At 41.0% G+C, this 16392-nt stretch overlaps 1 protein-coding gene across 11 annotated transcripts in view; it reads right to left on the bottom strand.

Annotated features, from left to right (window-relative positions):
- The window catches only part of ANKS1A (ankyrin repeat and sterile alpha motif domain containing 1A), a 202741-nt gene that overhangs the window by 122961 nt on the left and 63388 nt on the right, over positions 1–16392 (bottom strand). For all 11 annotated transcript variants that reach the window (XM_518420.8, XM_024357155.3, XM_063812380.1 and 8 more), the window contains exon 2: positions 1947–2027. In XM_518420.8, coding sequence (XP_518420.3) covers positions 1947–2027 — 81 coding nt within the window. The remainder of the gene's footprint in view (positions 1–1946; positions 2028–16392) is intronic.

Genomic DNA, 16392 nt, shown 5'->3' with positions numbered 1-16392 from the left:
AAATAAATAAATAAATAGTTATTGCAAAAGTAAGCCAGACACATATGTTATCATTTGATATCCCCAGAAAGAGGAACTTGCTTTTTTCCTGGTGACAGCACTAATTAAACACATACCAGTATATAATTATCCCTATGAATGTGAGGTCAAAGAAAATCCCCACTGTAAATCAAAACAGCATCTGGAAATGAACTTGGCTAACAAACTATAGTCATTTAAGTTCAAGATTCACTTTAATTCAGATTACCCCACTATATATGGGAACAGTGTTCTCTATAGATTTCTTTTTAGCTATATCTAAGATGGCTACAGAAAAGACTTAATGATCATATTCAGTATATTTTAGAAATGTTTAATGTTGAAGGAAACAACCACTGCCTCTTTTTGGTATGTTGGAGTCAATTACGGTGGGTCAAATATTGGACAAGTGACACAAAATACTCTAAGGTAGAGGGCTCTGGAGCTCCTTGCTCGGCAAAATCTAAAATGATTCCAATAATCCCTCCTCATAAAAACTACACTGCTGGCCGGGCGCAGTGGCTCATGCCTGTAATCCCAGCACTTTGGGAGGCTGAGGCAGGTGGATCACCTGAGGTCAGGAGTTTGAGACCAGTCTGACCAACATGGTGAAACCCCGTCTCTATTAAAAATACAAAAATTAGCTGGGTGTGGTGGCGGGCGCCTGTAATCCCAGCTACTCAGGAGGCTGAGGCAGGAGAATTGCTTGAACCCGGGAGGTGGAGGTTGCAGTGAGCCAAGATCATGCCACTGCACTCCAGCCTGGGCAACAAGAATGAAACTCCATCTCAAAAACAAAAACAAAAACAAAAACAAAAAAACGACACTGCTGCTACTTATTGCCTATAGTACTTGTTTTCCTTTAACACCTTCTATTCTGTTACACTCTGGTTTACATTCTTCGACATCCTGGCAAACCCACTCACTGTGCTCCCCGACAATGCCTGCCCCTTTGCTGGGCAACCTGAAAGGCAGTGCCCAATCACTTAAGCCTATGCCTTCTCTCTCAAATTCTCCCCAAAGCATGCCTCCTCCAGAGAACGTTCCACACAAATCCCACCCAGTTCCTAATAACTTCTCTATACTCAGGAGAATTACACAGGCCATTTAATGTATTTTTTTCCCCTTAAAAAGGGTTCTTGTGTACAGGGCTAATTTTATGAGGAAAGAATGGCAGGCAAGAAGAGAGAGTAAATAAATAACTATTGAAACAGAAGACAGCTTTCTCATGACCACTTAATCTATTTTCAGTTTATTGAGCAGTTAGTTACCTAATAGATTCCAGCCCCTTTATGTTCTGGCTGCCCCAAATTTGATCATCATACCTAGAACATTATGTAGCACTGGAACATTCCAGGGGGAAAAAGAACAAGCAGAAGAAAAGGTAAAACTTAACTCTTGGCTGAAGATTTTTTGGTGGGTAGGGTGGGGAAGGATGTTTAAATTATACAAGAAAGAAAGACACAGAAATGCTGAATGAACTGAACTTAGGTTTGTTTTTCTCTGTTTCTCAGTGCCACCGCTTAGCAAACCTTTGTTTTGTTTTTGTTTTTTAGAGATAGGGTCGCTCTGTCACCCAGGCTGGAATGCAATGGCACAATCATAGCTCTCTGCAGCCTCAAACTCCTGGGCTTAAGCAATCCTCCTGCCTTAGCCTCCTGAGTAGCTAGGACTTCAGGCATGCTACCATGCCTGATTAATTAAAAAAAATTTTTTTTTTTTTTTGTGGAGATGGAGGCTTGCTTTGTTGCCCAGGATGCTCTCAAACTCAGCTTCATGTGATCCTCCTACCTCGGCCTCCCAAAGTGCTGGGATTACAGGCATGAGCCACTAAGCTCAGCCAGCAAACTTTTCTAGGAAATGAAAAGGCAACGTGAAGGCCTGGGTTCTGAAGGGTGAAGGCAGGGATGTAGTACATTGATACTTACTTATGGCCATTCAAAGCAGCATGGTGCAGGGGTGTGTAGCCAGTGCTGTCAACACAGTTCACATTTGGCCCTCTCCACATGCTATCGGGGAAAAAAAAAAGAGAGAGAGACAAAGATTTCACAGACCGAAGTCACAAACCAAAGTTAGAGATAGCTAGCTAATTAGTAAAGATTTCTGTGTGGTGTTCAACCAGACCAGTTACTTCCAAATGACTCCTGATAACACACAGCAGCTATACACTGCAGAGATGCATAGCACTGAGGGTACACTGCAATGGTTTGCTGAACAGAGTCAAGTGTCAAGACAACAGTGTCATCGCTCTAGAGTCTGTTCTTCTAGTACTCCCAGGATTGCAAAAACAGCTCATTGAAAGGTCATCAAAGACAGAACCAAACCTCTCCGCCAGTCACAGGTATTGACCACTCACTCCTGTACTGGTGACTGAAGGTTTAAGAGAGACCTCAACACAGATCAGATAATCAAGACGAGCTAATGAGCAAGGATCAAGGACAAAAAAGCACCAGGAGACGTGTCTTAAGATGCAAGAGACGATTTTGCCTTTCCTTTGTAAAGATGTCTTATTAATTAAAAAAATAACAATCTATAATTGGAGTGTCTTATCTGACTTAAAAATACCATAGGAGGGAAGCTGAAATGTTACCTTACTTAATCCTCAAAGCCTTTGTTCTTATTTCTGTTTCTGCATTGGCCTTACTGCATTGACCAGAGCTTCTAAAATAATATCAAATAATCCTAAAAGCCTTAGTTCTTATTTCTGTTTCTGCAAACTTTACTGCATTGGCTAGAGCTTCTAAAATAATATCAAGTAGCAGAGGGCAAACTTGTTTTGTTCCTGCTTCTAATGAGAATGCCTCTAATGATTTGAGGTAGATACTCTGTAACTTGTAAAGGAAGTATCCTATTTTTTTTCCCCCAAAAAGTATTATTAGAAATAATTGGTTAAATATATTTTCTGCATCTATGGAGATAATAGTTTTTCACATTTTACAACCTAATATGTTATCAATAGGTTTCTTAATATTAAGCCATTCTTGGAGTAAACTTAATTGGCCATTTCCATTATGACCTTATTGGTAAATTCTACCTGAGAGCATCTACTTGAGAGTAGATTATTTAGGATCTATATTCATAATTGAGACTGATTTAAAGTTCTTGCTTTTTGTGCTACTGTTACTGGATGGTATCAGTGTTAGGTTAAAGTCACAGGTCAGCTGGGCAGCTGTCTACTCATTTCCATATTGAAGAATCAATGACACAGGCCAGGTGCGATGGCTCATGCTTATAATCCCAGCACTTTGGGAAGCTGAGGCGGGCCAATCAGTTGAGGCCAGAAGTTTGACACCAGCATGCTCAACGTGGTGAAACCCTCTACTAAAAATACAAAAATTAGCTAGGTGTGGTGGTGTGCACCTATAATCCCAGCTACTCGGGAGGCTGAGGCAGAAGAATTGCTTGAATCCAGGAGTCAGAGGTTGCAGGGAGCCAAGATCACACCACTGCACTCCAGCCTGAGAGACAGAGAGAAACTCCATCTCAAAAAAAAAAAGACAATGACAGAGCACTAAAATTATAAAGAATCACCAGTAAAGCCATCTCAGCCCAGAGCCTTTATGCTCAGTGTTGGAAACAATATTATTTATAAAATTTTGGCCGGGTATGGTGGCTCACACCTGTAATCCCAGCATTTTGGGAGGCTAAGGTGAGTGGATCACCTGAAGTCAGAAGTTTGAGACCAGTCTGACCAACATAGGGAAACCCGTCTCTACTAAAAATACAAAAATTAGCCGGGCATGGTGGCGGGCACCTGTAGTCCTAGCTACTCAGGAGGCTGAGACAGGAGAATTGCTTGAACCTGGAATGCGGAGGCTGCAGTGAGCCAAGATCGTGCCACTACACTCCAGCCTAGGTGACAGAGTGAGACTCGATCTCAAAATAAATAAATAATAAAATAAAATTTTAGCAATAGGCATCAACAGACAAATTATTATAACTACAGTACAGACACAGAGTAGACTATCATATACCAGTTACATTGCTATGTAATAAGACAAAAAAAAAGATTATAATGTTAAGGAGAAAAAAGAAACAAAATTATAAATACCATATAGTCATAGCTCAGAAAGGATGAAATTAATCAGGAGAGTAGATTAAGTGCACAAGTTTACTCTACCTCCTGTCTAAAGTTCCCTGAAGTGACAGAAAAGATATCCCACCCTACACAGATAGAGAGCTATAGACAGATAAACAGATTCACACCAAGAAAATTTTAAAAGACACCATCAAGTAAGCAGCAATGCTGAGGAATTACTAAAAGGCAGAAAGTAGACAAGGTCAGATCTACAGAGACACAATCTAGAAGAATGCAAATTAAAACATTCATTGACAAAAATGAACATAATGATATTATCAAGTGTTTCTAAATATTAGGAAAACAAGCACTCTTAAACACCACTGGTATGAGTTTAAACTGGTAAATTCCTTTGGGAAGACAATTTGGCACCATCGATCAAAACCAAAAATAGGATTCACTTTGAGCCAGCAATTCCACTTCCAGGCAATTACTCAACAGAAATACTTGTACATGTGCACAAAGACACATGCTGGTACAGGACTGCTTCATTGTAAGAGTTAAAAACTAAAAACTTAATGTCTATCCATAGGCAAGCAGTAAAATATTAGGTATACTCCTAAAATACAATACTACGTAACCATCAACGACAACAGTAATAACAAAGGAAAGAAAACAAATTGGACCTTTAAGTCCTGACATGGAAAGATTTCCCAAGACATACCATGTTATAAGAAAGCGACGAAAGAAGGCATTGTATAACACACCGCTGCAAATGGATGGTGACTGGAAGAGCACTCACCAAATGCTGACTGTGCTCACCTCTGGGGAAGAAAATCTCTGTATTAGGGAGCACTGCAGATGATGAAGAGAGACTTTCCTATTGCGTTCTGTATTCTACCACAGTTTAAAACACTTAACAGTGAGAATCTATTCACATAGTGCTTTTATAATAATAATATTGTAAAAGAAAGGGGGAATCATCTATGCACAAGGAAAAGAAGACAAAAAAAGTCAAAATGTTAATAAAACACAGCTGTATATGGGTGACAAGCCACTTTAATGAGCATGTAGATATTAGGTTTAGAATCGTAAGATAAATTTTAAGTAGAAAAAGTGGGATTCTGTACAGCAAAGGAAACCGCCAGCACAGTAAAAAAGACCACTTATGGAATAGGAGGAAATATTTGCAAACCATACATCTGCTAAGAGGTTAATATCCAAAATATATAAAGAACTCAAAACAACTCAATAGCAAGAAAGCAAATAACCTGATTGGAAACACTGGGCAAAAGATCTGAAAAGACATTTCTCAAAAGAAGACATACAAATGGCCAATAGGTATATGAAAAAATGCTCAACATCACTAGTCATTAGAGAAATGCAAATTAAAACCAAAATGATATATCACCTCACACCTATTAGAATGGCTATTACCGAAAAGACAAAAGGTAAGTGTTAGCAAGGATGTAGAGAAAAGAGCACCTTGCACACTGTTGGTAAAAACAAAAATTAGTACAGCCATTTACAGAAAACAGTACGAAGTTCCTCAGAAAATTAAAAATACAACTACCATATGAACCAGCAATTGTACTACTGGGTATATCCAAACAGAATAAAATCAGTATATGGAAGAAATATCTGCACTTCCATGCTCATTGCAGCATTACTCACAGTAGCTGAGATATGGAATCAACCTACCTGTCCATCAATGGACAAATGAATAAAGAAGATGTGGTATATATAAACAATGACATACTTTCCTTAAGAAAGGAAGGAAAATCCTGTCATTTGTAATAACATTTATCAACCTAGAGGACATTATGGTAATAAAATAAGCCAGGCACAAAAAGACAAATACTGTATGATTTCACTTACATATGGAATCTAAAAATGCTGAACTCACAGAAGCAGAGCATAGAATGGTAGTTACCAGGAGCTGGAGGGGGTGATGTCGGGGAGATGTTGGTCAAAGGAACAAAATTTCAGTCAGGAGGGATAAATTCAAGAGATTTACTGTACAATAAGGCAATTATACTTAATAACAACGTATTATAATCTTAAAAATCGCAGCCGGGTGTGGTGGCTCATGCCTGTAATCTCAGTACCTTGGGAGGCTGAGGCAGGCGGATCACCTGTGGTCAGGAGTTCGAGACCAGCCTGGCCAACAAGGCGAAACCCCGCCTCTACTAAAAATACAAAAATTAGCTGGGTGTGGTAGCACATGCCTGTAATCCCAGCTACTCGGGAGGCTGAGGCAGGAGAACTGCTTGAACCTGGGAGGCAGAGGTTGCAGTGAGCCGAGATCGTGCCATTGTGCTCCAGCCTGGGCGACAGAGCAATATCCCATCTCAAAAGAAAAAAAAAAAGAAAGAAGGAAAGAAAGAAAAAAGCACTAAGAGCGTTGGTGTTTTTGTTTGTTTGTTTTGTTTTGTTTTGTTTTTGAGACAGAGTCTCGCTCTGTCACCCAGGCTGGAGTGCAATGGTGGGATCTCGGCTCACTGCAACCTCTGCCTCCCGGGTTCAAGCGATTCTCCTGCCTCAGCCTCCTGAGTAGCTGGGACTACAGGCGCATGCCACCATGCCTGGCTAATTTTTTTTGTATTTTTAGTAGAGATGGGGTTTCACCATGTTAGCCAGGATGGTCTTGATCTCCTGACCTGGTGATTCGCCTGCCTTGGCCTCCCAAAGTGCTGGGATTACAGGCATGAGCCACAGCGCCTGGCCAAGAGTTGGTTTTTAAGTGTTCTCACCATAAAAATGATATGTGAGGTAATATATATGTTAATTAGCTCAATCTAGCCACTCTATAATGTATAGCTATTTTAAAACATCATAATGTATGCAACAAATATATAAAGTTTTTGTCAATTAAAAATAAATGTTTAAAAAGCAAGATACATGTATTTTGATATCTAGGCTATTTGTTCATTGCCAACTAAGGATGGTGAAGACAAGGTGAGGAGCCTGAGGGACATCGTGATACCCCATCCTCCACTAAGCCTGAACTTCTATAGCACTTTCTAAACAAGGAGCTAAATGCAATTAAATCTCTTTAACACATTTGTACAATGACCTCATTTTCCAAACCAAAAAGTATATGACTATGCCTGACAATGGATCAGGGTGATGGCAAGTGACATGGATCTGGAAAATCTGTGAGGTACCATTGTCACACTTATTTTCAAATTGCCACACAAGAGAAAATATCATCATTATAGCACAGGTGAACTAAGAATCTAAAAACAAATTATTTGCCCCAAATCACATACGAAATCAGTGGCAGATCAAAAACTCTCTTTGATGGAGCTCATGGCATTTGGCCAAACAAGGACTGTCTGATCTAACTGGAACAACAACATGAAGTGAATATATAGTGGACATAATTCAGCAGCAATGCGATGACTAGAATAATTAAGAAGAGCTGAGAAAGAGGAAATACCAAGGCTGGTTAAAGCGGCTAAGAGTGCGGGCCTATCAGCTACCAATTTAGTTCTATTAGAACTCAACTATCTCAGCCCTCTCAGTTCGTGTCCCCAAGGAACCCTGAAACTAAGATTTAAACTGCCTTTGATCTTAACAAAAAGGCAGGATGAAGTAAGCCTTTCATCGTTTTCTAACTTTTGCCTCCATGACTGGTTTAAAGGTGATTAAGTTTGGACATCCTATGTCAGCACTAAAACTCCCTCAAAACAATTAGAAAAGAAAAGGAAAAAAGATAGTGACTTCACTGCAAAAAGCAGCAACGTTTCCAACCAGAGGCCTTTTTTCCTTCTTTTTCTCTACCTTCTCCTCCAAAAGCCCATCTAGAAGTTTTGGGGACTGCGGAACACATTAAACAAAATCTAAACGAAACTGGAGAACTATAATCTCCTTGTTTGGTATTTCAGCTTCAGACAGGATGGCAGTAACATCCCCCTCCACCCAAGTTTCTTCCTTTTTGGCAGCTCAAGAAAAGAGTTACTTACAATCTAGGTCTTCCTCCCTATCACAGCTGTCCTATTAGGTTTTCTAAAACTGTAAGCACCAAAGGGCTGCTCATCGACAAACAAAAGCAGCATATAATGCATCAAGAACCAGAGAAAACAACCTTAAACACAGCCTAGGAGATTCCTAAGCAAAGTTTAACCTGTAAAGATTGTGCAGAAATGCAATAGCTGCCCTTGACTTGCAAGACAAATGCTCAGACTGATCTTAATGGGTCCTGGAGCAGTCACAGCAAGCCTGCGTGATGAAGCTATGGAACCTAAGTTAGGAGCTTGGGCTCTGCGGTTAGCCAAACTGACTTCAAAACTCGCCTCCGCCACTTGTCATTTTTTGACCTTGGACAATTCACTTGATTTTCCACACTACTGTCTCTGCATTTGTAAAGTCTACCATGATGGGCTCCCCAGGACTTAAATCATTCATGGAAACTTCTAGAAGCTTGAGCAAGTATAATAGTATTGAGAGGCCTAGCATGTCAAAAAAGCTTACCTGCTTTCACATGATGCTGAAGCGCAGCAAGCCTTGCCCTATGCACCTCGGCGGCACCTATGTTTTGGGATGGCATCTAAAGCACTGTGGAGGGCATGGAAGAATATGACTGGTGAGGCCCTGTGGCTTTTGAATCCCCCCTCAAAGGCCTCTCTCCATTCCTTTAAAAACTGACTGCATGTGTAGACATGCCGGGCACTGTGCTGGATTTGGAGGTTTTGATGAATAGAAACAGCCCACTCTATTTGGTGAAGGAGCCAAATGAGGTCCTGTTTATGGAGCTACTCACGCATGTACTCAGCAGACACGTGAAGTGCGCCTTCTAGGGGCTGGAGATGCAGATGGAAAAAGACAAAGTCTGCCCTCATGGAGCTTGATTTCTAGGAGGAGGGAGAGAGTGAGCGAATAAGCAAACAAATAGATCCTATGATGCCTATGTGGTGATAAGGGCCAAAAGTGAGCAAAGGAAGCAGAGGCAGCAAAGGAAGGGGATAAAAAGGAAATGAGTGATATTTGAGATAAGGTCATCAGAAAAGACCTCTCTAAGAAGGTGATCTTTGAGAAGATATCTGAATAAAGTAAAGAGCCGTGAGGGGGTCTGAGGTAGACAGGCAGAGTAGCATCAAACACAGGAGCCCTGGGAAGGAGCGTGCCTGACCTGTGCCTGGAGAGGGGAGTAGCAGGGAGCTCCGCCCACAGAGATGCCAGAGGACACTACAAAGGACATCGAGGTGAGTTCAGTTCCACAGGCATCTGCTGAGCACCTACTAGTGTTCACTGCCAGGGGTAGAAAACAGAGGAGGACATAAAGTCCACACTTGAAGGAAAGGGGAGCACTTTCAAAAAAAGGGGAGGCACAGGCTCTAAAGGCTAAACTGAGGTGATCAGAAACTAAGTCTCTTAACAGCGAATCGGGGTTCCTCCTATCTGATTTCAAAAATCCATCAACACTCATAGCTAAATTTACTTACCACTCTTCAGACCTAGCAAAACTCAAGCGAAAACTTGAGGTAAAATTGCTTAAAGTCTCTGTGAAATCAAATAAGAATCGCAAAAGCAAGACAAATGGGATATTTATTCTGTCAAGCACAGAAAGTGGCCCAACTCAAATGTCCCCTGATCCTCAACATCTTTCCTGATTGCACTGGCTGCTATTAATTTCATCCTTCTCAGATATTCCAGATCATCCACTGCATCTTCACCACAATATTTATCCTATCTGATCCTGAGCCGCAGTGAATTATTTATCCTGCTCATTCATACCATATATTATAAGTCCTTTAGGGAAATCCCTCATGTTTCCAAGAACAGAGCACTATGTAAGGAATTGGCCCAGGGCCACCAGGGTGCAACTTCTAACATTCAGTTTTCAGCAATCTGCTCATTCCCTCTTACCAGATCAGATTCTTGCCAACCCTGAACCAACATTACCCCAGTATGACATGGTCTCTATGCAGTATAACAAACCTACTACATTTATATCCATTAAGAATGGCAACAATCTCTTGATGGGACATACAAGAACACTGCATCTGAGATGTCTGTACATAAAACACAGCGACAGAAGAACCATAAGTTAGAACCAAAGTGCTCAGGCCACTTTCATGTGCGTGAGGTCAGATTTCTGGACTGAATGATACCCTAAGTGGCCTTAGCTGGCAGTAAACATGATTCATGTGGTAGCCCAGCTACTTTATTGCTTACTTTACACAGACAAGTAATGGCATCTCAATGGGCCAGAAGAGTGTCCAATCCAGTTGAATCCAATCAATGTTGATGCCACATCGCTGGACAGTCCCCACCCTTGAGTTCAGTGAGGAAGTCAGACCAGTAAACAAATGACAATACTGTACAGTGTGTGACATTCTGGGAAGGAAGTACACAAACTGGCTTAAGGGAAATAGGAACAGAGAGGTTTTACAGAAGAGGAGATACTTAAGTTGAGCCTTAAAGTTTAGAAGGAAGCAGCCAGGCAGAAACAAAGAGGCAACATCCAAATTCACTGTCCCCTGAGTAGTCTCAGCAAAGTGGGACACCTGCGAGTAACTACGAGTGGCTGGAGCATACAAGTGGAAGGATGGTGAATGCAAGGTTGAACAGGCCGGCAGAGTCAAATCAGAAAGGGTCCTGTATGCCGCTGAAGAGATTCAAGCGGGGAATAATCAGATGGGTGTTTTAGAAAAATCCTTCTGTTGACAGCTGGGAGGCGGGTACTCAGATGGTCCATTTGTTATTCACTATACTGTTGCGATGGCCTGACATATTTCAGAATTTTTTTTCATCATTATGCTGAGCAGGTGTGTAAATGATACACTAAGAGAAGTGTGTGACTAGATCCAGGGAGCCCAGGTGAAGTTAGTAATTCAGGCATGAAGTAAACACCTTCATGCAGTGTAAAGAGGACAGAGAAAAAAGGATAGATTCAATAGAAAAGACAGGACCTTGTCAAATGCAGGTTGAGGTGCACTGGCGGCTGTTTGAATCAGGCTACTCGGTGAGTAGTGAGAATTCTGGGGGAAAACCAGGGTTGCTTTGTTTTGTGACTGTGGTGACGTGACAAAGGTAGGGGAGAAGAGAAGGGAGCGGGAGGGAGTTTTATTTTGAATTTGTTGAGGCTGAAATGAATTTTGACTCCCATATGTAGATGTCTGGTCAGTAGGTCGATATGAGGGTCTGGAACCCATAATCCTATGTTATATAAAGCCCATCCTTGTTTGTACCATGGTTACACACCAAATAACTTGAAATGACAATGTCTAAATGTTTACATGCATTTGCATGCATGGTACCCATACTCGACTCTTACAAGCATACTATGAAGAAGGAAAACAGATACCGGTATTTCCATTTTACAGGTAAGAAAACTGAAGTTCAAATGGCTTGCTGATTGTCATATAGTTGATTACATGAGAACAGAAACAAAATTCCACATCTGACTCTAGTGCATGTTCCTTCCAGTTTCTCCAGTCCCTTGACACTGAATGTTTAGAGAAAACAACGTGCATCTCTGTGGGTCTCCTCCTGCATTAGTTCTCAGGAGGTCAACGACTCAAAGCATCAAGTCAGATAAAGGCCTTCTGGATCACAGACCCTGTAAAGAGGGAGCAATAAACTTGAGGGGGAAGAGAGGTCCTAGGCAGCTCTCCAACAATTCTTCATTAAATCATAAGGTCTAAACAGGAGTTTTGTCTCATCAGCCTTTTTCTGCCAAAGGCTTTCAATGTTTTCTTCTTTTGGTTATTGTTGCAAAGTGAGATTTATCTCTGAACCTCAGGAAGGGCTGGCAGTTTTCCAACACAAGGAAACACTCTCTCAAATCAGTCTAATTTAGAAAAGATTTCATCTTACTCAAATGAATTTGACACATCCTTCCTAAAATGCTTTCTATATACTTAACAGTTGAGGGTAAAAGGAGAGATACAAGGAGTCTATGAAACCATCCCCACTGTCAGAGAAGCTTGTAATCTTCAAGGGAAGACAAAACACACAGACATGAAACAGTCAGACACAGAAGCCCCACAACAGTGCCAAAAGAGTTCAGTTAACAAACTGAGCATGTGCTTTTATTTCTGCTCTCTCCTGAACCCCATTAAAAATAGAGTAAAAACAAACAAAAAGGCAAAAGGAACAGGAGAAGATAACTGAACATAAAACGTTGATCCTTTTTGAAAGATAAAAAGTAGGTAAGTTAGTAGAGCTGAGAAAAAAGTGAATCTCTGCAGCCTGTGAAGGCGATGCCAATTCACAGAGGCACCCTTGGGAAGGCTCAGGGATTAGGGGCACCAGGTGGCAGAGGAGGCCAGGAACGGGGAGGGGCTGAAAACTGGGACTTAATACAAATTCTGTATAAAGAGGTGTTAGACCACCAGGTCTGCTGTCACATCCAGGACAGCCAGGGACTATTACTCCTCTACCTGCACAGGAGAGGGTTGATTTATTCTGTAAGAACCAGCTTGGATCTAGACGCAGGAATATTAGGAACAGTAGAAGGTAGGGGAAGGAACTGTACTGAAATCAGATGCCCTGAATGAAAGTCTCTATCTTGAATGATGAGATCCCAGCACCCCCTAATCCACTTGGCTTCCATAATGCTGGAATGGGAGCTCCACACCCATCCCTACACAGGAAAGTTGAGGGATTCTTTCCTGGAGAAAATAAATGATACCACAGAAAAGTTCAACAGATGATGGCTTTCGGGGATTTCCCAATAAAACAGGGGGGGCTCCTATCCCATAACCCTATATAATATTAATATAAAGCCCATCCTTGACAATCTCTTCCCACCTCTATACAGAACATCCAATCAGCTTTTTAGTGTCTCACGCTTTAATACAAGTGACAACCAAGGATTGCCAGACATTTGAGGAAAAGACTTTAACATGAAAAGACAGAGCACACACAAAAAAAACCCAAAAAAAAAAAACCCAGAAAAAAATGACTCAAAGAAATGAGACAAGGAGCCAAATAAAACCTCAAAAATGAAAACCTATTATCACAGAACAGGATCAAAAAACAAAAAAAGCATACAACAAAAAACAAAAACCAGGATCAGTGAAAAGTTCTTGGAAAATAATAATATAAATAAAAATATAAATAATGATCCAGAAGATAAAGTAGAATAAACCTCTCAGAAAGTAGAACCAAAGATAGAGGTTGGAAATAGGAAAGATAAAATTTGAGGACCAAGAGTTCCAGAGAAGAGAGAAAAAAAGATCATCAAAGAAATAATTTAAGAAATTTTCCTTGAACTTCTGCTTGAGTCCATCCTGTGCTCAGTATAATGAATAAGAAATTTTTAAAAGTCACATTGTGAAATTTTATAATAAATGGGATAAAGAGAACACAGTTTGAGAGTAAAAAAAACAGCTTGCATACAAAGAATTAAGCGCCACCAGAATTTTCAATAGCACCTCTGGAAGCCATAAGACAAAGGAGAAATGCTTTCAAAATTCTGAGGTGAAATGACTTCCAATCAGTCAAGTATAAAAAGAGAATGGATATTTTTAGACATGCAGGGTCTCAAACTTTACCTCCCACACACTCTTTTATCACGAAATGACTGGAGGATGTGCTCTACCAAACAAATGAGCAAACCGAGAAAGAGGAAGACGGGTATCCAGGAAACGGGGTGAAGGGAATCAGCTACACAGCAGGCCTAGAGACCATATCTGGAGAATGCTGGGAATCCAGGGGGGCATCTGCAGAAGGAAACGAAACCAACATGATCAACTGATGTATCTGCCTAGGATGTAAAAAAAGAATACTTAAAAATTATAGTTGTGATTTGGGAAGTAAGAATAAGCTGGACATAGAAAACTCAGAAAATGGCCAGGCGTGGTGGCTCACGCCTGTAATCCCAGCACTTTGGGAGGCTGAGGTGGACGGATCACCTGAGGTCAGGAGTTCGAGACCAGCCTGGCCAACATGGAGAAACCCCATCTCTACTAAAAATACAAAAATTAGCTGGGTGTGGTGGTGGGCACCTATAATCCCAGCTACTTGGGGGGCTGAGGCAGCAGAATCACTTGAACCTGGGAGGTGGAGGTCACAGTGAGCCAAGATCACGCCACCTCACTCCAGCCTGGGTGACAGAGCCAGACTCTGTCTCAAAAAAAAAAGAAAAGAAAAGAAAAAAGAAAACTCAGAAAAATCAACAGGAAGAAAATTAATTAATTGTACAAGAAAAAAATAGAATTATAGTATAAGTGGTTCAGCAGGTAAATAATACTAATAGTCATAATAACATAAACATAAGCATTTAATACTGATGTAACTAAAAGCTGTGATATACTTGAAGGATGAAGGGGGAGGCAGTGGACAGAGAGTGTAAGAAGGCTAACAGTGACTAATAGAGGATGTTTAAAATTTTAAAATAAAGAAATAACAGCATAAGCCTAACAATCAGTAATATGGAGGAAACACCAGAAGAAGAAAGCACTAAGAACTGGAAATGGCTGCTTTCCCAGGAAGGGAATCAGGTGTGCACAAATGGCCTTCCAGTGGGACTGATGCACAAAGGATGCTGACGCTACGTGACAGGTGGGCAGGCCCTTGTCAACTATGAAATCTGTAATTCTGGGAACCTTGTGGTTTTGTGTTTAAGCATGTTCTGCAAAGCAGTGACTTTGAAAAGTTTACTCCCTCTTAAGAGAGACACAAGCAAGAAAGGTGACACTCCATTTTAATTGCACACGTGACACAAGTCACACGAGAAACTTGGAAGGATGGCCTCCTTGTTCCACAAAGCCAGCAAGGAGTTCCTTCTTCTATCCTGCCAAGGACAGTTATCTTCAGGATAAACATAGCAGTTATATCCAATGTTGCTCTTCTCGCTATTCTGTTCTAACCCCTTCTGTTTCTTGTCCACAATGTGAATGCACACACACAATACCACACACACACGCACGCACAAATCCATAGGTTTCCCAAGAGCAATGACGAATTGTTTGAAACCTCCTTGTACATTTGCTCTAAGGATTATTATTTTAAGTTATTGCTATACTGGGCAAGTGAGACACCGGCTCCCTCTCAATCCCCGTAACAGAAAGGTGGATAGTGAACAGCACATGAATGAGTACAGTGTGAAATTGTCATTCCAATATGAACATGGACAGGACAGCCTGAGAAACACACCACCACAAAGTGGACAACACTACAAGAGTTCTCTGCTGTAATTAGGATGTATTCATGAGGATTAACATATACATTATATTTTTAACAAGCCTTATATCTCCAGTGCCTTCACTATTATTTGGGGGGCCTTTATCTTATTTAATTCAACTTACTTTATTAGTGGCTTCTTAACCCTTGAGCATTGATTGTTTCTGTTGCACAACTGTAAAGAAGGCACAGAACTGCTGAAACTCTATGAAAATGGCCTCCAGAGTCCACAATTCTGATTCTAAGGGTGAGTCATTCAGCGTATTTACTCAATGAGCAAAACAATCATTACAGTGCATGCTCCATGACAACAGGCACTGTGCCTGTCTTGTGCCCCCTTCCCAAGTAGCAAGCACACAGTAAGTACCTGGCACTATGGGGAGAGGGAAAAAGAAGAAGAAAGGTTGCTGTGCTATTCTAAACATCTTACAATGAGTAAATAAGACCAAGTCCCTGTCCTAAAGGATGTCAGAGACATGAAAACAAAAAATTATACTGTAAAGTGATGATGGATGAATGGAATGCCATTATAGCAAGAAAAAGGGAAGCAAGGGCATTGCAAACAGTGGGAAGAGTGTGGGATCACAGTGGAGCCTGGTTGATTTTTTAAAAAACAGACATTTCCCAGTTTTCTGCATTCCACATACAGAACCTTCTTTCCTAGAAGACCAAGCTCCTTTCTGCCTCTTTCCCAGACCCCCATCCCATCTTGCCTTTTTAATTGATATTCAGTGTTGAGCAAAACTCTCCTCAGGGAACTTCTTCCTCACCTTCCCAGGCCGGGTCAGGCTCTTCAAGAACTTCCTGTAGAACTCCTTGTACTTTGCCTTCATTAAAACAATCTCAGTTTAGAGCTCTGCATTTTTCATTACTTGATTGCCTTTCTCACTAGACCACAAGCAACTTAGGGGCAGATTCAAATATGTTTTGTTTGCCATTATATCCTCACCACCAACTAAGCACTGCATATGGCACATACTGAGAACTCAACAGGTAAGAAAAATCTACACCTAAAGGCATGAGGAGACCTAACTATTTAAGATGTGTCAAAATTATTGTTTTTAAATGGCAGAAACTACTTATAAGAACTTAGGCTGGGCCATGGTGGCTCACGCCTGTAATCCCAGCACTTTGGGAGGCCGGGATGGGTGGATCACCTGAGGTCAGGAGTTCGAGACCAGCCTGGCCAACATGGAGAAACCCCATCTCTACTAAAAATA

This window comes from Pan troglodytes, chromosome 5 (assembly GCF_028858775.2).
Source record: "Pan troglodytes isolate AG18354 chromosome 5, NHGRI_mPanTro3-v2.0_pri, whole genome shotgun sequence".
In the NCBI taxonomy this organism is placed as follows: Eukaryota; Metazoa; Chordata; class Mammalia; order Primates; family Hominidae; genus Pan; species Pan troglodytes.
This window is presented reverse-complemented; position numbering and strand designations above follow the sequence as displayed.